The 24,662-nt window shown below is 37.0% G+C and overlaps 1 protein-coding gene across 1 annotated transcript in view; it reads left to right on the plus strand.

The window, feature by feature from the left end:
* The window catches only part of LIMA1 (LIM domain and actin binding 1), a 105,375-nt gene that overhangs the window by 63,444 nt on the left and 17,269 nt on the right, over positions 1–24,662 (plus strand). Inside the window, exons 5-7 of the mRNA XM_036761161.1 lie at positions 11,458–11,542; positions 12,415–12,563; positions 20,473–20,577. Of these exons, the coding sequence (XP_036617056.1) occupies positions 11,458–11,542; positions 12,415–12,563; positions 20,473–20,577 (339 nt within the window). The remainder of the gene's footprint in view (positions 1–11,457; positions 11,543–12,414; positions 12,564–20,472; positions 20,578–24,662) is intronic.

Below are 24,662 nucleotides of genomic sequence, written 5' to 3' on the forward strand. Positions count from 1 at the left end.
GCCATTCCTTACAATATAATATGTTCCATTGCGTTCATATGCTAAAATTTGTTCAGCCATTCCCCTAATATTGGGCGTATAAGTCGTTGCCACCTTTTTTCTATTACAAATAAAACTACTAACCTAAGTGTTAAAGTAGATAAAGAGTGGAGTGGCACTGGGAACTCAGGTTCAGGCTCTATGTCTGACGTTTGCCAGCAGTGTTGACACTTCATCTCACTCAGCCTCAGTTTTCTCATCTATAAATTAGAAATAAGAAGGCCTGGAACACACCTCATGGGCTGGTTGTGAGGATTTAAAAAAACCATCAATTAATAATTTTTTTAAAAGACTGTCAGTATTTTGGTTAGTTTTGTTAGTAAGTCAACAAGCATTTATTAAGCACTTACTATGTGTCAAGTACTGTATTATTGTACCACTATAACACTGCTGAGGATACAAAGAAAAGCAAAAAATAGTGCTTCTATGAATATTTTAATATACATACGTGGTTCTTTTCTTACCAGTAGTAACACTTTAAGGGGTATAAACCCAGCCATTGGATTGCTGGGTCAAAAGGTGTAAGTAGTTGAGTGAGTCTTATGTGTACACAATTCTGGCTTTGGATCAGTTCATACAAAGTGATATTCTATATTCTCTTATTTTTATTATCTTTTATAGTTCCATGACATTCCATTCTGTTAATGTACTGCAATTTGTTCAGCCATCTGACTAGTGTTGGACAGTCTGGGTGCTTGGTACTTCAGATAGAAAGCAAAAACAAAAAGTCCCTGCCCACTCTGCTTTCCTTTTCATTTCAATTCAGTGCACATTTTTATTAAGCACCTATGATGTGTAAGGCATTGTGTAACATGTTGGGTATTCAAACACGTACAAAACCATCTGTACCTTCCTGGAACTTCCATTATCCTGGGGCTATGTGAGTTGAGAGCTCAACATGTACACAGATAAGAAAAGTACCAGGAAAACTGAGGTAGGAGAGAGCATTAATACCTGGGAAGATCACTTCCTTGAAGAGGTATAACCTGGTTGGAGCTAAGATGAGGATTCTTATGAAGCTGAAATGAGGAGGGAGGGGAAGAGGAGTGAATAGGGGCAAGAGATAGGGAATTGAGTTCGGGAAATAGTTACTAATCCAATTTGGCTAGAATGTAGAGTTCAAGAGGAGAACATTATGAATTTTGTAAAGATAGATCTATTTTTCATTTTCAGTTTTCTTTATTCTCAAAGGTAGTGATTAATTTTGTTATTCTTAGTGTATATTGCCATATTGCTTTCCAAAAATTTGCATTAGTAAACATTGTTAACAGTTTCCTTTGTGTTCTTACTCTTCCCTTTTTCAAATCTATTGAGAATCAGTCTTTTCTAATTGGGAACTATGTCCAAAAAACTATCATTTTTAGTCCTATATCCCAAAGAGCTCAAAGAAAGAGGAGGACCAATATGTGCAAAAATAACAGTTTTTTTCATGTCAGCAAAGAACTGGAAACAGGTTGTGCCTATCAATTGGAGAATGGCTGAACAAGTTATGGTTTACGAATGTGATGAAATACTATTGTGCTATAAGAAATGATAAAGGGGGTGGTTTCAGAATAACCTGGGAAGACGTGTATGATCTGATGCAAAGTGAAGTGAGAAGAATCAGGAGAAAAATTATTTACTAACAATATTATAAAGATAAAGAACTTTGAAAGACTTAAAAACTCTCATCAATAAAATGACCAGCCACAAATCCAAAAGATTCATGATGAAACATGCTATCCATCTCCAGAGAAAAAGAGCTGATAGATTGTGAGTCAGGAACATGTTTTGTGTGACTATCCATATTTGTAATGGGTTTTGTTTTTCTTGCCTTCTCAATAGGTGGGGAGAGAATTCAGAACTGAAAATAAAATGAAATGAATTTTTAAAAAAAACCTTTTCATTGTATTAACTTGCTTAGGAGTTAATTTCTCCACCTTTATGATCTTCACTTTCATCATTCCAAATATGAAGAGGAATTTTGCACCCTAGAGTTGTTTGAATTGACTTTGTCCTATAGTAGTAAATTTTCCATAACAATATGTAATGTTTTCTTAACTATAAATAAACCCCACTCAATGATTCTGTGGTTTTATAAAGTACAACTGGTGGGTTGGGTGAAGGCTGGTGGTCTGAACAAGGGAGTACAGCTAAAAGTTATGCAAGGACACTTGTCTGAAGGCAAGCACTGATTTCGAAGATCAGTTCAAGATGAGACATGAAGAAGCAGGTATCTTTTTAAAAGGTCAAACCTAAGTCCAGGATCTTCAGTGGAAATGGTAGCAATTTAGTGGACACATAGGAAAGTTTTAGAAAGATTTAGAATTAGAATTTATGAGCAAAGTGGTGTTCAAAGTCAGGAAATACAGTTTCATTAAGTATCTATGAAATGAGGCTGGAACCCATTTATTAAAGAACTTGTAGGCAAAGGAGAAGAAGCTTTATTACACAAGATTGAATAAAATAACTTAGAAGTTGAAGGGACCTTAGGAACCACTTTATTTTAACAACGGTGAAATTGAGAGCCAGAGAATTGAAATGATTTGTATCTAAGTAAGTAAGGATTGTGATTCAGTTCTTCTGAATCCATATAAGCTACGAGGCAGATATAGTTCAACCACAATAGAACAAGGAAGTTGTTGGGAAAATGAGATATCAGGATCAAAGGAGGATTAATACCAAGTATGATGAAATTGAACCGCTGAACCATACATGGGTTCCTTCTGTTCCATAGTTTATAGATGGGATTGATCTCCATTTGGGGGGTGGGATGGGAGTGTGCATGTGGGGGGTATAAATGGCTTCAGCTCTGAAGGTTAAGGGTACACAGAGGGAAAGAGGAAATAACCCATTAAAATGTTGCTTGTTCAGTTAAATGTGGATCCACATAACCACATTTTCCACAAGCATGTAATGACTTCATCAAGTGTTTTGCTGAGATCAAGATAATAACAATTATAATAGTAAAAATAACAACAAATAGCATTTATATAAGCACTTTAAGGTTTGCAAAGTGCTGTGCATGTTCTCTCATTTGATCCTCACAGTAATCCTGTGAGGTATCCTCATTTTATGGAAGAGGAAACTGAGGCTGAGAGGTTAAGTGATTTTCCCATGATAACACAGCTATAAGCACCTGAGCGAGAACCATTTATGTTATTAATCTAATTTATCTAACTATTCATTTTCTTTTAAAAAAGGAACTACGCTAGTTTGGCATGATTTGTCCTTCCTAAGTGTCTTTAAGAGTCTTGTCTTCCCACCTCTCCTACCCTCTTCTGTTAATGGATTATAATATTTTAGACTCTCTCAAATACCTGGATTGTGGAGACAATGGGTAAGAGATGAGATGTGGGTGTGAGAACAGCTATGTTTTTCTTCTGTTTTATGCTGCTGATTTGAATAATAATATTGAGGTGATTATCATTGACACTAGGCATGTATAACCAACCCATAAAACTATTCCTGGTTGGACTCCCAGGACCTGGGCAATAAGCTTCATGTAGAGAAGGATGAGCTTCCCTTGCTGGAATGGGAATTTAAGTCCTAGAAGCTGTGGGCTGTGGTTTGGAAGGACTGTTGGGGAATATATGAAGAGTTTTATCTTTAAAGAAAAAAAAAAGACAGTATGGAAGGGAATATCTCTTTTTCCCTATAACTTATGGCAGTAGGTATAAAATGAGTAGCATAGAATTGACCTCCTACTCAGGTTGAAATAGTATCTGAATGCTTAATAGAGGGAAGTCAACGACACAGAATGTCAGAATAGAACTAGAGACAGAACACCAAAAGCTCCACAAACAGCATGTTCTTTTAGCACTGTATGCTTGCTTACCTTCCACAAAAAGTGAACATTTGAAATTCTGCCTCTTATATGAAGGTCAAGATTCTTTTTCTGTTACAAGAGAAGCAAATGGAATAACTTTTCACATCCTAAAAAATTCTAATTTTTCACAGTGATCATTTTTCAGTACAGTCCTTGGAATAAGCCTTTGGAATTTCCTTCATTTTGCTGAACAGCAAATCAGAAATGTATTTGGAAAAAAGGAAAACTTATGTGGCTGTGCAGTGCCTGCCAAACTTACTCTCTTCCCTCTGCCTGTGATTGCCATTCCCAAGGACACACAAGGTTTAATTTCCAAAGAAGAGTTGTGACTCCTAATCCAATTCCAGGTTCATCTGTGAACATGGCTGCTGTTTGTACGGTAGAGCTGAATGTGATGTGGCAGAATTAGAGTTGCTGCAAGTGATTTTGAGTTTTTTGTTTTTTGTTTTAGTTCTCAGCATTCACTTTTGTAAGATTTTGAGTTCTAAGTTCTTCCCCCTCTCTCTATTCCCCCTACCCCAAGATGGCATGCAATCTGATATAAGCATATTAAATATATTTCCACATTAGTCATATTGTGAAAGAAGAATCATAACAAAAGGGAAAGCCATGAGAAAGAAAAAACAATAAAAGAAAGAGAAAATAGTATGCTTCAATATGCATTTAGATTCCTTAGTTCTTTCTCTGGATGTGGATAGCATTTTCCATCCTGAGTCTTTTGGAATTGTCTTAGATCATTGCATTGCTCAGAAGAGCTAAGTCATTGTACAGTGTTGCTGTTGCTGTATACAGTGTTCTTTTGGTTCCCACTTGTTTGACCTCTTTGGGATATAGCCCCAGAAGTGGTATTGCTCCTTCAAAGGGTTTTTCACAGTTTTATAGCCCTTTGGGCATAGTTCCAAATTATTCTCCAGAACGGTTGGTTCAGTTCACAACTCCACCAACAATGCATCAGTGTTCCAATTTTCCCACATCTTTTCTAACATTAATCATTTTCCTGTTTTGTCATGTTAGCCAGTCTGATAGGTGTGATGTGGTACCTCAGAGTTGTTTCAATTTGCATCTCTCTAATCAACAATGATTTAGAGCATTTTTTCATATGCCTATAGATAGCTTTAATTTCTTAATCTGAAAACTGCCTGTTCATATCCTTTGATCATTTATCAGTTAGGGAGTGACTTGTATTCTTATAGATTTGACTCATTTCTTTATATAGTTTAAAAATGAGGCCTTTATCAGAGACCCTGGCTGTAAAAACTATTTTCCAGCTTTCTGCTTCCCTTCTAATCTTGGTTGAATTGGCTTTGTTTGTGCAAAAACTTTAAATTTAATGTACTCAAAATTATCCATTTTGCATTTCATAATGTTCTTTGTCTCTTGTTTGGTCATAAATTCTTCCTTTCTCCATAGATCTGACAGGCATACTATCCCATGCTCTCCTAATTTGTTTATCGTTTCACTTTTATGTCCAAATCATGTACCCATTTTGACCTTATCTTGGTACACAGTGTAAGATGGTTGTCTTTTTCTAGTTTTTGCCAGTTTTTTCCTGTCATCCCAGCAATTTCTGTCAAATAGTAAGTTCTCATACCAGAAGCTGGAGTCTTTGGGTTTAAGGTAATTTTGAGTTTTAAATCATTTTGGTTAATGATACGGCTAGGAAAATTGGGTGAAATATGCATACAAGTGAATACATTTTCTACTGGTGAGGAAATTTTCTGGTCTCTTATCACCGGAAGAGTAATCTTATTCATCAGATTTTTCTCTAAGATTTCTGAAAGGTGTTCATCCTCTTGACAGCCAAGGCACATGTCAGTTTAGAAGACAAACTAGTTTGCAAAACATTATTGTTTCACCATTTCTTAGAGAAGTTTAAAGACAAATGCAGTGTAATTGCTAACATGAAGAAGCCAAAAGAGTCCAGAAACCTCTTGGGCCAAAAAAACGCTTAAATTCTTTAGTGAGCAAAAGGACACAGCAGCCAAGGGTAAGTAAAAAAAAAATGTGAATTGGTCTCAGGCCCAAAAAGAAATCTCAGAACTCAAAAAAGGATTTTAAAACTCAAATTGAGAAATGGTTAAAGGATATGAACAGGCAGTTCTCAGAGGAAGAAATTAAAGATATCTATAGTCATATGAAAAAAATGCTCTAAATCACTATTCATTAGAGAAATACAAATCAAAACAACTCTTAGGTACCACGTCTCTCCTGTCAGATTGGCTAACATGACAAAACAGGAAAATGATAAATTCTGGAGAAGATGTGGGAAAATTGGAACATTGCTACATTGTTGGTGGAGTTGTGAACTGATACAGCCATTCTGGAGAGCAATTTGGAACTGTGCCCAAAGGGCTATAAAAATGTGCATACCCTTTGACCCAGCAATACCACTTCTAGGGCTGTATCCCAAAGAGATCACAGAAGTGGGAAATGGACTGGTATGTACAAAAATATTTATAGCAGCTCTTTTTGTGGTGGCAAAGAATTGGAAATCAAGGAGATGCCCATCAGTTGGGGAATGGCTAAACAAATTGTGGTATATGAATGTAATGAAATATTTTTTGCTATAAGAAATGAAGAGCAAACAGACTTCACAATAACCTGGAAGGACATATATGAACTGATGCTGAGTGAGGGGAGCAGACCCAGGAGATCATTATACACAATTACAGACACACAGTACCCTGATGACTAACTTTGATAGACTTGGTTCTTCTTATCAATGCAGAGTTCAAAGACAGCTCCAAAAGACTCAGGATGGAAAAATCTATGCACATCCAGAGAAAGAATTACAGAGTCTGAATGCAGATTGAGACAAACTATTTGCTGTCTTTTTTTTCCCCCCCTTCATTTTTGGTTTCATTTCTTCTTTCTCATGATTCATTCCATTGGTTATAATTCTTCTTTACAATTGGACTATTATGTAAATAAGTTCAATGCAAAGGTATATGTAGAACCTATATCAGATTACATGCGGTCTTGGGGGGAAGGAGGGAGGAGAGGAAGGGAGAGAAAATTTAGAACTCAAAAACTTGTGAAACTGAGTGTTGTAAACCAAAAATTAAAAACTCAAGAGCGGTAGAGGACAAATTGGGAAAAGAAATGACAGTGATTCAAGAAAATGATGAAAAAAGAGTCAGTAACTTGGTAAAGGAGAAACAAAAAAATACTGAAGAAAATAACACTTTAAAAAACAGAATAAGCCAAAGAAATGATAAAAGAGGCACACATATACATTAAAGAAAACAACTCCTTAAAAGGCAGAATTGGCCATGTAGGAAAAGATGTACAAAAATTCGCTTAAGAAAAAAACTCTTTTAAAAGTAGAATTGGCCAGATGGAAACAGTGATACAAAAGCTCACTGAAGAAAATAATTCCTCAAAAAGTAGAATTAGGTAAGTGGAGGTTAATGACTGCATGAGACATCAAGAAACAAAATGAAAAGATAGAAGAAAATGTGAACTATCTCATTGGAAAAACAGGAGGAGAGATAATTTAAGAATTATTGGACTACCTGAAAGTCATGATCAGAAAAAGAGTGTAGACATCATCTTTCAAGAAATTCTCAGGGAAGACTGTCTTGATATTCTGGAACCAGAGGGTAAAATAGAAATGGGAAGAATACACCGATCACCTCTTGATAGAGATCCCCAAATGAAAACTCCCTGGAATATTACAGTCAAATTCCAGATCAAGGAGGTCCTGGGAGGTCAAGGAGGAAATAATTCAAGCAGCCAGAAAGAAACAATTTAAACATCATGTAACCACAGTTAGGATAACGCAAGATTTAACAGCTTCTCCATTAAAGGATTGGAAGGCTTAGAATGTGATATTCCAAAAGACAAAGCATTACAACCAAGAATCATCTACCCAGCAAAACTGAGTATGATTCTTCAAAGAGAAAATGGATATTCAATGAAATAGGGAACTTTCAAGCATTCCTGATGAAAAGACCAGAGTTGAATAGAAAATTTGACTATATCTGAAAGACTCAAGCATAAAAAGTTAAACAGGACAGAGAAATCATAAGGAATTCAATAAGGTTAAACCATTTATGTTCCTACGTGGAAAGATATTTGTAAGTCCTAAGAACTTTATCATTATTAGAGCAGTTATAAGGAATATATATAGACAGAGGACATGGCTGTGAGTTGACTATGCTGGGATGATGACTAAAAAAATAAAATTAAGGGGTAAGAAAGAAGAATGCAATAAATTAATATCAATACTAAACACATATGCACCAAATAGTATAGCATCTAAATACTTATAGGAAAAGTTAAATGTTACAGGGTAGAAAGAGACAGTAAAACTATAATTATGGGAGCCCTCAATTTATCCCTCTCAGACCTAGATAAATCTAACCAAAAAATTAAAAAAGAAGTGAAAGACCTGAGTAGAATTTTAAGAAAGTTAGGTATAAAGGAGACTTGGAGATTACTAAGTGGGAAGAGAAAGAAGTATTCATTTTTTTCCACTGTGCATGGTACCTTTAACAAAAACTAATTGTATTAGGGCATAACAACCTTGGAAATAAATGCAGGAGAGCAAAATTTTTTTTTTGCAGGGGGGACAGCAGGACATTTGGGGTTAAGTGACTTGCCCAGAGAGCAATCATTTCTGAATCATAACACACTAAAAATTATGTTCAATAAAAGGCTACTGAAGAAATGAATTTTTTTTACAAATTTATTTATTTTTAGTTTTTAGCATTCACTTCCATATGTTTTAAATTTTCTCTACCTCCCTTTCCTTTCCCTTCCCCAAGATGGTATATAATCCAATATAGGCTCTACATATACATTCTTATTAAGTATATTTTCACATTAGTCATTTTGTATAGAATTAGAATGTATGAGAGGAACCTTGAGAAAGAAAAAACAAAAAAGAGCCAATGGTATGTTTCAATCTGCATTCAGACTCCATATTTCTTTGTCTGGATGTGGATAGCATTTTCCATCATGAGTCTTTTGGAGTTTTAGGTCCTTGCATTGCTGAGAAGAGCTAAGTCTATTGAAGTCAGTCATCACTCAGTGCTGAAGAAATTACTAAAAATTCATTAGAGATTACCTTAATCCTAAAGAATGGGTAGATAAAAAAGCAAATCCTAGAAAGAATCAGTAATTTTGTTAAAGATAATGACAACAATAAGACAACATACCAAAAATTTTTGCCAGATAGCCAAACATATAAGGGAAATTTTATGTATTTAAACACTTTCGTTGATAAGTGAAACATCAACAAATTAGGCACACAACTAAAAAACTAGAAAACCACAAATTTAAAAACCCTGACTAAACAGCTAAATAGAAATCTTAAAAGTCAAAGAAGAGACTAATAAAAATGAAAGCAAAAAGACCTATTGAATTAGTAAATAAAACTATGATCTGGTTTTTGGAGGGGAGGAAGGGATATCAACCATTGGCTACCAAACTCATAATTGGATAGGAAAAAATCAGGCTGGATTCACTTAGGAAACTTCACATTATTTTCAGTGGTCCCAAATGATTTGCTACCAGAAAAGACCACCTCTTCAATTCTAGTGTTCTGATGATGTTATTTTGTTTAAGTGAGAAAACACCATAGTCTTAGAAAAGTCAGAACTGCAGATAACCTGAAGTTCAAAAATAAGACTCATGGTGGGTATAAGCAGCCTGTGCCTTATAGTCAAGATGTGGCATAAAATGTTTTATCAAGGAGCTGGTCATGAATAATCCCAGGAACTGTATTGGTAACCTTGAGATTGAGAGAATGAGAAGATCACCAGCATATTGCCTGTATTACTTATGAAGGATTTTTGAAAAACATCAAGAATCTTACAAGATAAGAAAGCATTTTAAGTCTGCATTGGTAGAGAAGCACCCACACTAATCAATAAGCATTTCTTAAGCACTTACTATGTTCCAGGCTCTGTGCTAAGTACTGGTGATGCAAAAAAAATAAGTGATAAAAATGTTTTTATGGAATTTTTCTATTCTATTGGCAGAAACAGTAAGTACAAATAAATACATAAAAAGTAGATATATAGTAACCTTCTGGGGGAGCACCAGAAATGGCCTCCTGCAGAAGGTGGTGCTTGACCAGTGCCATAAAGGAAGCCAAAGTTTCTAAGAGGCAGAGAAATATCAAGGAGACGAGTATCTCAAGAATCATAGAGTATGTGGAAGGGAGTTAAAGTATAAGTAGAATGGGAAGGGAAGGCCCAAGGTTATGTAGAGTTTTAAAAGCCAAATCAAGATTTTCTGTTTCATCCTGAAGGTAACAGGATGCTGCTGGAGTTTATTGAATGGAGGGATGGTATAGTCAGACCTGTGCTTTAGGAAAATCACTTTTGGCAGCTGTGTGAAAGACAGGATTGAGTGGGAAAAGATGAGGTAAGAAAATTCATTAGGAGACTGTTGCAGAAGACCAGACAAGAAATGATGAAGGCTATAACATGAGTGAAAGTAAAAGGAAAGGAAAGGGGGCATATACAAGAGATGTGATGGAAGTAGAAATGACAAGATTTGGCAATTGTTTGGATGTATAGGGTGAGTGAGAGTCAGGAGTTGAAGACAATACAAGTTGTGAACCTGAGTAACTGGAAGGATGATGGCCAGTAGTAATAGGGAAGTGTGGAAGAGGTGACAATTTGGGGGATAAAGATATAGAGTTGCTTTTGACTGAGCTTGAGATGTTGAATTTGAGATGCCTTGGGGATAATCAGTTGTTTGTGCCCAAGAGGCAGTTAGTGATGTGGGACGGGAAATCGGGAGAGAAAATAGAGAAGACTATTTAGATCTGGACATCATCTCCATTACTAATAACAAAATGAAATAACAGATACACCAAAGTGTTCTTTCGCATCATCTCAAGAGAGGAAAATTCCTTTAAAACTAAATAATGCTTGAGTTATCTGAGATCAGGGTTTAAAATTTTTATTAACTAGTGATAGGTGTTTCCTTTTGGGAGAGAGATAGGGGGTGGACAGCAATAAAGGGAAACAACTAGTATGGAATGCTATATACATTGTCAAATGTTCTTGTCTATTGATTTTCCTTTTCTTTGTTACGGAGAAGGTGTGGGGGCAGGGAAGTCTCCAAAAATAAATTTAAAAATAAAGGCACTAATAAAACTTTTCTCCCTGGTTTTTTTTTTTAAATAGGAATGAAAGAAATGGCTATAACTTCCACGGATCATTGGAGACTTGCTAATTAATTTTGAAAGCTATATGCCCAGGGCATCTGGGACTAAGCCTCACATGTATACTGATTAGCTTTTATTACTAGAAGTGGCAATTGATTAGGCAGGGTACTGATCAAAGTTTTGGGAGCTGATGGTGGAATAGATTATTTACTTTATATAGTTGCCTTCTATACCATTTTCAAGGACCAAAAAGACTAAAATTAATTTTCTCAGATTCCTAAGTATATTCTGGTTTATTTATCTGGTTGTTATCCATGGTAATTGTTTTTTTTTCTTTCTCAAAGTCAGTATCATATTTAACTCTTGCTAGGTTTCTAGAACAAATACAAGGAATTTGGCCAGTAGCACCTGTACCTTTCTGAACATTACATCAGCTACTCATCTCTTCTGCAAAACTCATTGGTGCATTTTATTTTATAAATAGATTCTTTGGGACCAAAGCAGAAGTGCAGGTGGAAGAAGGATCTCAGAAAACTGCCTTTCTTTGGAAGACTTGGAAACTGGCCCTGGTAAGAAGACAATACCATGTGTGTATGAGTTACTCAGGAAGTTCTAAATAGTAGTAAGACATTCAGGACTTGTGGCTACCATTGTCAGGGGAAAATGGCAGGAAAAAAAATAGTTGACAGTTATATAGTGCTTTATGGTTTGCAAAATGTTTTATGTACATTATCTCATTTGAAAAGTCTAACTAGACGGTTTGGGGTGACAGGACGTAGACCATTATATGAAAATGCTCCCTTTGTTTACATTTAATAATTCTCTCCACAGGTGACTTCTTTGTGTTTTCAGACTTTTCATTTTAAAATTTTTCTCCCTTAATTGCTGTACCCTTTATTACAATGTGTGCCAAAAGTCTGAACTGTGAATGCTACATGGCAATGTTGGGCTAGCCTCAAAGAACTTAATCGTCAAAAGATTTACCAATTTTCAGTCTCTAATGAACCTCCCTAGCAATTTAATGTGAATTGTATTTTATGTACTGTACCTTTCACAGTGCCAAAGGTAAGCATTGTAAAAAACTTGCTAAAATTTAGTGCAACATTTAAAATATTTTATATGTAGTATAGTTTTGGTCCTTTGCAGGGTAAGGCATATACAAAGAAATGATTATTAAATGCTTATTAATTATTGCTCAATGTAAGACAGAATAGGGAAGGGTGAAGCTTATATAAAAAAACTTGCTTTTTAATATTAAGTAAGTGGGTGAATTGGATTTGGGTCAAGTATCTTCCTGGTTCTTTTCTTTGTACCTTTAATAGAGAAAATTAACCATTTTATGTATAACAACATCTCAGAATTTAGAACCTTGAATCAACCACTAAAATGTGTTATTATTTTGCCTTGTAAAAAAAAGATGTTATTTATTTGCCTTTTCCAGGTCAGTTGTTATCTTCTACGTTTAGTTCAGAGAAAGGTGAGAGTAAGAAAAGTCTAGAGATCCCTCGCCTTTCTGAAACATCAATAAAAGACAGGATGGCCAAATACCAAGCAGCAGTGTCCAAGCAAGGCAGTTCCACAAACTATATGGTGTGTATCTTATATTATTTATCTTTTCAGCCATTTAACATTCAACAAATATTTATTGAGTTCTGGAGCTAGGAAACTCGGTAACAAATTTAAAAAATGTTGTGTTTTTTAAACCAGTTTGAAGGAAATCACCTCAGATAAAATAGATACTTCATTTTTGCCTTATATTGTATATTTTATCTTATATATCCATTTTGCTGTAGACATTTAAGGCACCCCTTTCCTGGGTCCCTATCTTGGAGTGATTTCTTTTTCTGCGTCCAGCCCTGGCTTCTTATTTTGTGTCTACAGTATCCTTGAAATTACATTTAATCCATATCATATATTGGGACCCTGACTTAGAACTTTCCTAGGTTTTGTATCCAATGTCTTCTCGGAAAGTTTTCCTGGATATTCTGATGATTATCTCATTTGATTTTTTCTTAGGTTCATTGTAACTCATGATAATTTTGTACAAAGGATGGGAAAAAATGAATAATAAAGTAGGAAATGTTTTTAAGGAAAGATAGAGTACATATTCATGTAATAATATTTTGGACACACAACAATTTTTAACATTTGTTTTTAAAACTTTGAGTTCCAAATTTTCACCCTTCCTCCCTCCCCATCCGCCCTCATTGAGAAGAGAAGCAATTTGATATAGGTTATACATCTGTAGTCATGCAAAACACTTCCATAATAGTCATGTTGTAAAAGACTAACTATATTTCCCTCCATCCTGTCCTGCCCCCTGTTTATTGTATTCTCTCTTTTCACCCTGTCCCTCCTCCAAAGTATTTGCTTCTGATTATCGATGCCCCCCCCATCTGCCTTCCCTTCTATTATACTCCTCCTTTCTCTTAATCTTTTCCCCCCTTACTTTCCTGTAGGATGAGATAGATTCCATACCCAGTTGAGTGTGTATGTTATTCCCTCCTTAAACCAATTCCAATGAGAGTAAGATTCACACATTCCCTTTCACCTCCCCCCACTTCCTTTCCACCATAAAAGCTTTTTCTTGCCTCTTTTATGGGAAATAATCTACCCCATTCTACCTTTCCCTTTCTATTCCTCCCAGTACATTCCTCTCTCACCCCTTAATTTTACTTTTAGATAGCATCCCTTTATATTCAACTCACCCTGTGCCCTCTGTCTATGTATATTCCCTCCAACTACCCTAATACTGAGAAAGGTCTCATGAGTTACAAATATCATCTTTCCATATAGGAATGTAAACAATTCAACTTCAATAAGTCCCTTGTGATTTCTCTTTCCTATTTACCTTCATGCTTCTCTTGAGTCTTGTATCTGAAAGTCAAATTTTCTATTTAGCTCTGTTCTTTTCTTAAGAATGCATTAAATTCCTCTATGTCATTGAATGTCAATTTTTCCCCTCTTGGATTAACACTCAGTTTTGCTGAGCAGGTGATTCTTGGTTTTAATCCTAGCTCCTTTGACCTTTAGAATATCATATTACAAGCACTCTGATCCCTTAATGTAGAAGCTGCTAAATCTTGTGTTACTGTGATTGTGGTTCCACAGTACTTGAATTGTTTCTTGCTGCTTGCAATATTTTTTCCTTGACCTGGGAATTTGGACCTCTGGAATTTGGCTATAATATTCCTGGGAGTTTTCATTTTGGAATCTCAGGAAGTAGTTAGTGGATTCTTTTAATTCCTATTTTCCCCTCTGATTCTAGAATGTCAGGGCAGTTTTCCTTGATAATTTCTGGAAAGATGATGTCTAGGCTCTTTTTTTGATCATGGCCTTCAGGTAGTCCAATAAATTTAAATTATCTCTCCTGGATCTGTTTTCCAGATCAGTTGTTTTTCCAGTGAGATATTTCACATTGTCTTATATTTTTTCATTTTTTTGGTTTTCTTTTATAATTTCTTGATCTCATATAGAGTGATTAGCTTCCATTTGCTCCATTCTTATTTTTAAGGAATTATTTTCTTTAGTGAGCTTTTGGACTTCCTTTTCCATTTGACCAATTCTGCTTTTTAAGGCATTCTTCTCCTCACTGGCTTTTTGGAACCCTTTTGCCATTTGGTCTCATCTATTTTTTAAGGTGTTACTTTCTTCAGTATTTTTGGGGGTCTCCTTTAGCAAGCTGTTGACTCGTTTTTCGATTTTCTTGGATCACTCTCATTTCTGTTCCCAATTTTTCCTCTACTTCTCTTACTTGATTTTCAAAATCTTTTTTGAGATCTTCCCTGGCCTGAGACCAATTTGTATTTTTCTCGGAGACTTTGGATGTAGGAGCTTTGACTTTGTGTTCTTCTTCTGAGTGTATGTTTTGCTCTTCCTTGTTGCAAAGCAAGATTCTATAGTTTGAGTTTTTTCCATTGTTTGTTCATTTTCCCAGCCCTATTATTTGACTTTTTAACTCTTTGTTAAGGTAGGGCTCTGCTTCCAGTATGGAGGACATACTGTCCCAAGCTTTAGGGGTTTTATGCAGCTGTTTGGAGAGATATTTCTAGGGACCTGTAAGTTTTCAGTTTTTCCAAAGTGGTATGATCCAAGGAGAGGTGTTTACTACTCTCCTAGCCTGTGTTCTGATCTGTGAGTGACCACTAGCACTTTTGTCTGTCCTGGAACTGTGGAACTGCTGCCACAAACTCTGGTATGCCAGTGCTCCTCCTTACCCCAGGACTGCCACCCAAGACTGTGAACCAAATCCAAGTATGGGCAAAGCAACAGAGTCCTGCCTTGGTGCCAGCAAAGAGACCCCTGTAACCTCCGTCTGACCAATTGTTCAATACCTTTACCTTCTGTGGGCTGAGAACTGGCTCCAGAAACAGCCTCTGCTGCCACTGCTAATTCAGTCACTCCCAAAGCCTGCTCCTGGTTGGCTGGGGCCAGTATTGGACTGCACTCCTCTCTCACCCAGGTCCGACAGCCGTTTCCTACTGACCCTCTAAATTGTCTCTGGCATTTGTAGACTGAGAAGTCTGGAAACCACCACAGCTGCCAGTGATTGTCACCTGAAGCCTGCATCGGGTTTGCTGGGGTCTGGTCTGTGCTGGCGCAGCCTATGCTAGACTGTGCTCTTCTCTCAGCCTGGTGCAACAGACCTTTCCTGTCAACCTTCCAAGTTGTCTTAGGCTGGAAATTTGTTTCACTCTGCCTTTTTGTTGGTTCTGCTGCTCTAGAATTTGTTTAGAGTCATTTTTGAAAGGCATTTGGAGAGGTTTAGGAGAGAGCTCTCTATTGCATTGTTTAGCCCTGCATGGCTGGGAAGCTGGACCCCTCTACCTGTTAAGGGTCTCTGAGACCCTTAACAAAGGACCTAGGTTATGCTGACCAGAAACCCAGCCAAATCTGAAGATTGATACAAGGAGTTTTCTCACAATTATAACATGTCAAGCGACCCATATGTCTTATCTGAAAATTGGCCCTGTCCTGGTCAGTCAGTTCCTGTTGCCTTGTTTCTTTGATTGAATATACACATGGAGAGGCCACCTCTTTTTCTGATTTCAGGGAATTGGCACCTGTTTCTTCTCCTCCTTCCAACTAAGAAAGTCTCTAATCTTTCCTCTCATTAGAGATCATATTACCTAATCTTGTATCCTGGTTTGCATCCTGTTTATTGTTTTCTTTTAATGCATAAAAATTTGTCTCCCCTTTTATTCAGGGTCCAGTGCCAAGGTGAGGAGGCCTGGTCCCAATTTGTCATGCAATTGGCATGCATTGCTTAATCAATCAATATGCTCAGAAGCTCAAACCTTCGTTTCCTCAGTTATTTCAGATTTTACTTATTACATAACAAAGAAAGAAAAAAGAGATGGGGGAGGAAGTTCAATTAAAATTAATCAGCATATCAAAAAAGTCCGATATTATATACTCTGTTTCTCAACTATGGTCTCTCACCTCTGCAAAGAAGTGAGAAGTGGTTCCTCATATCTTCAATTTCCATTGTTCTGTTATTGTTGCTTTTGTTTATATTGTCATAGTTGTTGTACGTATTGTTTTCCTGGGTTTTCTTCATTCTGCATCAGTTCATAGAAATCTTTCCCTGATTATTTATCATATTCATGATTTCTTCTATTACATCAACATTCCATTGCATTCATGTGCCATAATTTGTTTAACCATTCCGTAAATGATGGGCATCTTCTTGCTTTACAATTCTGTGCTACCAAAAAAACCCTAAAAAGTACTGCTGAAAATATTTGGTACATATAGGGACTTTCTTTTTTACAACAATGTATTGTAAACAGAAGTTAGCATTTCATGAATTTTGTAGACCAGATTCTGTTCCCCAGTAATTGGTCAAAGGATATGAATAAATAGTACCCAAAAGAAGAATTGGAAATTATTAATGACCATATGAAAGACTCCTCCAAGTCACTAATAATATGAGAAATGCGGTGATCAGAAACCAAACCCACAATGTCTCTGAGATATGCCTGTACATCTGTTTTAGAAAACAGTTTGGAATTGTGTAAATAAGTTGATTAAAGTGTCTATACTCTTTGACCCAGAGATTTCACTGCTTGGCATATACCCTAAGGAGAAGTCATTGATAAGAAGTAAGTCCCCATAAACAGCAATATATTTATAGCATCACTTTTGTGATGGAAAAGAATTTTTCTTTAAAAAAAAATTATATGGGATGACTTCTGGAGGGGGAGGGACATTGGAGGAAGATAAATTTATTTTAAATATTCTTTGTTCTAAGGGATGACTTTTGGTGGGGGAGGGCAGGACATTTAGAAAATTTAGAGGAAATTTAGGCAATAAGATATCAATAAACATATATTTAAAAACAAAAATTAATCAATAAACATTTATTAAGTACCTATTATAGGCCAGGTACTTGCTAGGCTCTGGGGTATGAAAAGAGACAAAACACAGTCCCTGCCCTCAAGGAGCTCACAATCGAATGGAGGAAATAACATACAAACATATATACAAAGCAAGCTATATACAGGATAAATGGAAAATAACTAATAAAGGGTAGACACCGGAATTAAGAGGGGTTAGGAAAGGTTTCCTGTAGAAGTTGGGATTTTAGTTGGGACTTGAAGTCAAGGACGTCAGCAGTCAGAGCAGAGAAAGGTTAGCATTCCAGGAATGGAAGATAGAGAAAATGTGGCAGCCAAGAGATGGAAAATCTTGTTTGTGGCACAGCCTAGAGACCAGTGTCACTAGATTGAAGAACATGTGTCAAGGACTAAGGTATAAGAAGACTAAAAAAGTAGAAGGCGGCTAGGTTATGAAGGGGTCCAAATGCTGAACAGAGCATTTTGTATTTGCTCCTGGAGGCAATAGGGAGCCACTGGAGTTTATGGAAAGGCGAAGGCGGGGGGTGGGGGTGACATGATAGTCCCTGCACTTTAGGAAAATTGCTTTAGTATCTGGAGAAAGGATTGTCGTAGAGAGAGACTTGATGACCCACCAGCAGGCTATTTCAGTAATCGAGACATGAGATAATGAGGCCTACACTGGAGTAGGTGCAGTGTCAGAGGCAAGGAGCTGTATTCAAGATATTTAACAAAGGTGAAATCTACGAGCCTCGTCAGCAGATTAGATATAGAGAGTGAGAGACAGTGAGGAATCCAAAATAACTCCTAGGTTGTGAGCCTGAGAGTGTGGCGTTGCCCTCCACAGTATAGAAGGAAGACAGGAGGAAGGGAGGGTTTAAGGAGAAAGATAATAAGTTCCGTTTTATTACCTACTATGTGCCAGGCACTGTGCTAGATGCTAGGAATATTAATACAAAGAATGAAACAGCCCCTAACCCACAATCTAATAGGGGAGACAAGAAGTACATATAAGAACATATGTAGGGGAGAGCTAGGTGGCAAAGTGAGTAGAGCACAGGCCCTGGAATCAGGAGGACCTGAGTTCAAATCCGGCCTTAGACACTTGACACGTGTACTAGCTGTGTGACTTTGGGCAAGTCACTTGACCCCAATGCTCTGCCCAAAAAAAACAAACAAACAAAGAACATATGTAGCACAAATATTAAATTAATAAATATAAACATAGACATATAGTTAAATACTAGGTAGTTTGGGAGGGAACTAGAAGTTGGGAGGATCAGAAAGGCAGAAGACGCTGCTTGAGCTGTGCCTTAAAAGTAAGAAAGGGACTCATGATTTGAAGGACTGGTGTCACAAAAATCTAGAGATGAGAGAATATCCAGAAGGATAGGATGTCAGTTCAGATCTCAAAGGTATTTTTTTATCACAGTATTTTCCAAACTTTTTTCATATCACATCCCATCACTAAAAAGTTTTTGATGAAGCATAGTCCAAATCTGTATATTTGCCAATTTTATATGTGTGTGTGTATAACACGTTTATATCTATAAAGATTGAATTTTATATAGAATATATAAATTATATATAGTAAGAATTGAAATAAATGTTAATTGTACACACACACACACACACATATATATGTGTGTATATATATATATATATATAAAATTATGTTCATTGCAAAACTTGCACAAAAAAATAGACATTTTAAATGGATGAGCTAAAGTTGAAATGATATTTGGTCCTAGAGTGAATAGGAAAATTTAGTGAAATTTACTGAGTAAAGGAGTGGCATGATCAGACCTGTCCAGGCTTGAATATCAGTTTGTCAGCTGTGTAGAAGGTAGATTGGAATGAGGAAAAACTTGATACAGAGAGTTCAGTTAGGAAGCTATTGCAGTAGTCCAGAGGAGAAATGACGAGGACCTGAACTAGGATGGTGGCTGTTTGAGTGGAGATAAAGGGATGAATCTGAGAAACATTGTAGAGGTAGAATCAACAAGACTTGGCAAGTGATTGCATATGTGGGGTGAGAGAGTGTGAGGAATCAGGGATGACACCAAGGTTTACTAGAAAGATGGTGATATCTTTGCCAGAAGTTCAGAAGAAGGGTGGCTTTTTTGGGGAAAGATAACAGAATGAGATTTTGATGCTAATTATAAGTCATCCACACCTATTCATCCTGTGTGACTCATTCTGTCCCATCAAAAATTAAAGGGAATAGGGGGCTCTTATTCATCATGCAATGCCCCAGAAAACAGACCCCACCACGGGTAATCTGGGGAATAGAAGAATGTTACTCAGGATCACTGGAAATGAGTAGATTTTGATTTCACAACTGCTGATATGGTTGACCAGATTGGGTTTTAACAGCCCTAACACTCAGAGCAGAAGAAAAGAGGAGGCCAGTGAGGGAGAAGGGAAAGAGAGTGATACTGGGAGACAAAACTCCATGGCTATCACAGGAGGGTGAGACTAGCCCTATCTTCCCACCCCCTTTGGGTCATTTCAAAGCCTAATGAACTAATGGGGATATAGGTTTCTTACTTGAAGACCCTGCTGTTCTATCAAGTTGGACTGTTTTATGGGAACATTAGGTAGTTACTTTGTGGGACCTGATTTTAATTTCTTATTTAAAACATCTGAAAAAAAGGTTTTTTTTTACAGTATCAGTAAATGTTATCTTAGTAATTAAAATATGTCTCTATCAACCCTGTCTCTCTTTCCAGGCCAGTCGTTTATGTATATGGTTAGTACATTTATTGATTGTTGGCATTTGGCATCTCCCTTTCCCTTGCTTCTGAATGGTCTTTTCTGACAAAATTCACAAGCTTCACATTGCCTCAAGCTCTGCTGCCAAGAGTGTGAATCACAAGGCCTTTGTGTGTATGTGTTGATGTGTCTGTGTTCTAGGGAGCATCCTATTTAGACCATTTTACAAACTCATAATTCTGAGGTATTTCCACAAAGCTGCATTTGTAATTTCACTAATCAGTGGGTTTTACTTGTGAAAGTCAGGGGGCTGAGTGTGACTTGAAGTTGCTTGAAGGGTTTTTTGCTTTTGTTTTTTAACATCACGAGTTTCTTTAGAGTATAACTTGAAAGGAAAGGAGCACCAAGAATATTTCTTAAATACTTAAATTATTTTTCTTTTGTAGAATGAGCTAAAAAATACTGGTAATGAAATCAAAACCCATAAATTGGAGCAAAAAGAGAATGTTCCCCCAGATCATGAAGACCGTATCTCCCATCAAGGAGAGAAGGTAGGTGGAATTGTCTGATGTTCAGTTGCTAAGGAAGCATGTGTTCTAGATTAGATGCTTAAAATTAGAAATAACTCAAACACTGTTGCTGTAGAGTGTCTGGGAATTTGGTTGCAGCTGCCTGTACAAATCATCATTTTTTCAAGTTACATAACTTGAGTTGATGATATCTGAAGTTTGGTAATAAATTATTCTCTTAGAGTTGAACAAGTAAAATGAGCATACAGTGAAAACTCGTTTGGTTAGCTGACATTTCAGAAAAATATGCTAGTTACTTTAAAAGATCTTAAGTCTTGATAGGAAATTGATGACTTCATGGGGTCTTTAAATTGTTGATCTCTTAATTGGTTTGAGTGCCCACTGTTTTCAAATCTCTTAATTAATGACTGCTCTAGCATTAGTTATGTTTAACTTAACATATCATTTTCTCTGCTATACAGTGCTTGTTTCTATTGTTTTGGTCTCCTGAACTCTCAGCATAACAAATTTGAAATGAGATGAGGAAAGGCTTTTAAACATATTACAGTAGCTGATTGGTCTTAAGAGAAAATCATCACATAAATTAATAACCTTGGCACTGTTCTTTCCTAAACTGACTAGAGTGTGGAGATTCTGAAAGTTAGGCGGAGTGTTCAAGTTAGAGGGAGCTTTAGGGATCATCCTGATGTTTCTCATTTTAAAGATGAAAAAACTGAAACCCAGAGAGGGGGAAATAACCAAATATTTCAGTTGACCCTATGACCAATTTTACACTTCCGTTTTGCTTTCATATTTATTATATACTGGAATGCTAAGCTGAACTACATCATCAGAAAATTTTAACTGTCATTTATTATAATGAAACATTAGTACAGTTGATTCACAAAGTAAGGGAGTAGATGAGGAGGTGGGGATAAAGATAATACATATTGTCCAAGCTTATGCTGCAGTTTTGTAAACAATCAGCAGTCGCAAAACTTCTTTCATCCTTCCTTTTCTGGCCATCTGCCCCAACTACTATTTACAACCACCTAAGTCATGTTTGAACTTTAACTTGGTACAAAAGGATGCTGTTCTTGGAATAAAGGATGAAGCAGATCATTTCATTGTTTACTTCTTCCTTTCTCCTGAGTGTACCTACATCTTGCTCTAATGAAATGTTTAAACAAAATCTTCTAGCGTGACATTTCCTGCAAGGAAGTCATAGACTTAGATATGCACTATGATATCAGGGATTGGCATTAAGATTTTGCTGCAGGATCAAGATCAAATTAAAAGGAAAAGAGAACACTGTAAGGTTGGTATAGCTATTGATCAGCCAAAATCAAAGAGTTGCCTACTATATCTGCATTCCCTTATTGGGAATTGCCTTAGTCAGCAAAGCAATTTAAGGTGTCGTGTATATTTATTTGTAGCACCTGATGAGTGCCCACCTAACTTACACTCACAGGTCAGGTCCCCCTATACCAGATTCAAAATTTTCTGTGAGATGGCAGTCCTAAAAGTTAGAATTTGTCAGCCATATGACACAATTATTTCAGTGTAAAGCATTTTATGAAATAGCATAACAGGAAGACTTAGAACAAAAGCATTCTCCCCATAAACTTAGGAAGCATTCTCCTACATATGTAAACACCATTAACAGAGAGAGTGGTCAGACATAGAAATTGTGACTATTTCCACAAAGGACATGAGGAACATACATGGAAGAGCAACTGAACACCTGTGCTATTGCAGGGCTACTCATGTCCTCTAGTGATTTCTCAGTGCTGCTCCTTGCTGAGTGAGACCACAGGGTTCACTGGGCATATTCTCTTGCACTGTCAATTGGCCATAGCTTCCATCATCTCCTTGACTAGAACACTGTTGTGTTCTTTCAGAGAGAATTAGAACCTCTAGGACCAACTAGGAATTCTTCCCAGTTCAGCTCCCTCAGAGTCTTGGCTCTGAAAACTACAATCTCCCAAGCATCAAGCTTTTCCCCTCCCTTCCCTTGCCCTCCCCTCTTCCTCCCTTCCTTTCTCCACTTCTCCTCTCTTTCCTCCCTCTCTCTTTGTCTCCCTCCTCCTTTCTCTCCATAGCAGATTGAGGCTCAGGGGTTCAGGAAGCACTATGCTTGAATTTCTCTCAGGCTACATTCAAGCCCATATTTCCTACAGCCATTTGCTTCTACTGCAGGATACCATTGCCGTAGTGTATAAAAGAATTGCCTCACTGCAGTGAAGGCCCGATTAAGGTTATATGACATAAATTTGTAGTGGATATAGTCAGCATGATTTTGTGGCTTACTCCAGCTCCGTTCAGCAGCATATGAATATGAATGATGCTGGCAAATGGTGGGAATAATCTAAACTTATTTTGGCAACGCATGATCAGTAGGTGATAAAACATGGGAGCAAGGGTTTTGAGTATAGAGAATAGTATAAAGTTGAACTGAATCAGGAAGGGGTCAAGATAGGAAAGGAAGGAGAGTGAAGCCGGTGCAAGGGTAATAGCTGGGGAGGAACCTGAGGGTTGGAGGGACTGGAAGTCATTATGAGGACAAAGAACAAGGTTAGGGATTGTTAGGTATTTGGAAGGGTAGAATAATAAAAGGTTATGATCAGATAAAGAAATTTCTGAGTTTATGAACATGTACAGTTATCCCGGTCCTCCCTTCATACCAGAGAAGAAGTCTGATTTTTTTCTTTTTCTTTTATGGGGTGTTTACAGTACCTTATTGTAAAATTTGGATTAAGTATTTGATCATAGCCTCTGTGTTGTCTGCTGGCCTTTGTGTGTTCCCATTTAACTTCTTATGCTGACCCACAACATATCAAAATCTTGATAGGGAAAGTTGAGATGTGAAAAGGGATAACTGTAAACATTTGTGGATCATGGCAAGATCAAAGGTATGACCATGTGTACAGCTAAGTTGGAGTGGAGGACTAGGTCATGAAGATTGAAGATAGATTGAAGAACTGGAAAATTAGGGCAATGTATATTGAAGTCCCCTAGTATGAGGGCTAGAATTAGGGAGGAGAAAAAAACTGGGCCAGAACTGAACTTATTCAGGACTTAAGGAAAATTTCCTAGAGTTTGATAGATAGTAGCCACTAGGACCTGGAGTGGGTGATAAAATTGAATAATATAATCTCAGAGGAGGAAAGGTTGTTGAGTGATAATGGTAGAGGAATAATATGGAAGTGACAGTGGGGAGAAATGTGTATTCCAACTACCCCACCATGATCACTGACTTAGGGGGAATGAATGAAAAAGTACAACCAGTGTTGGAAAGGGTGGTCAAAAATGCAGCATCATCAAGAGAGATCCAGGTCTCAGTGATGGAGGGAGGGAGAAATAAAAAGAGTGATGATGAAGGAAAGTTTATAAAATTATGAAATAGACATTCCAGGGAGCATAATGGAAGGGTAGATCTAGACTGAGATATATTAGTGGGGAAAGAAGAAGTGAATAGGAATGAGGCCGTGAGCAGTTGGGTTTAAGGAACAGGGTTTGTGCTTCAGTAGCAGGGGTTTCTAGGCTATCAGGCAAAACGTATCCTATAGATCTGTAGTCCATAAGGATCTTGGGCAAGCTGTATGGACTTAAGCCATAATAGAGCAAGCAATCTAGAACTGTCCAAAAGTAAAAGTAAAATACAACTCATCTAACATGTATGAAACTCCCTGAGGTTATCTCAGTATCCTTGTCTCTTATGTCATGTGGCACTCCTTTTAACACAATAGTTCTCTCTTTAGCTCTAGGCGCATGTTAGATACGAGCATTCTACCTTTGCAGCATCCTTACCATTCTCATCAGCTTCCACTTGTAATGGGCAAAGTTAGTACTTAGCCATACACCCATGTAAAACTTACAGCAACTGGTCTGCCTTAAAGAAAGTTGATTGTTTAGAGGCTAAAAAATTTTTTTTTCAGTGCAAAATTTTCTACAGCAGATGCCTACCAGGGCATCCTCCAAGATGGAGATTCTGAATGAGAGTCATTGTACAGTGCTATAAGGGCCCCCCAGAAGGTGGTCAACATACCATTACTGATGGTAGGGGAGGAAAGAGAAATTCTCTTCTTCCTGCTCCTGTACTCATTTTACAGTCAAGTCCTCAAAAG

Source organism: Trichosurus vulpecula, chromosome 5 (genome assembly GCF_011100635.1).
Source record: "Trichosurus vulpecula isolate mTriVul1 chromosome 5, mTriVul1.pri, whole genome shotgun sequence".
Classification (NCBI taxonomy): domain Eukaryota; kingdom Metazoa; phylum Chordata; class Mammalia; order Diprotodontia; family Phalangeridae; genus Trichosurus; species Trichosurus vulpecula.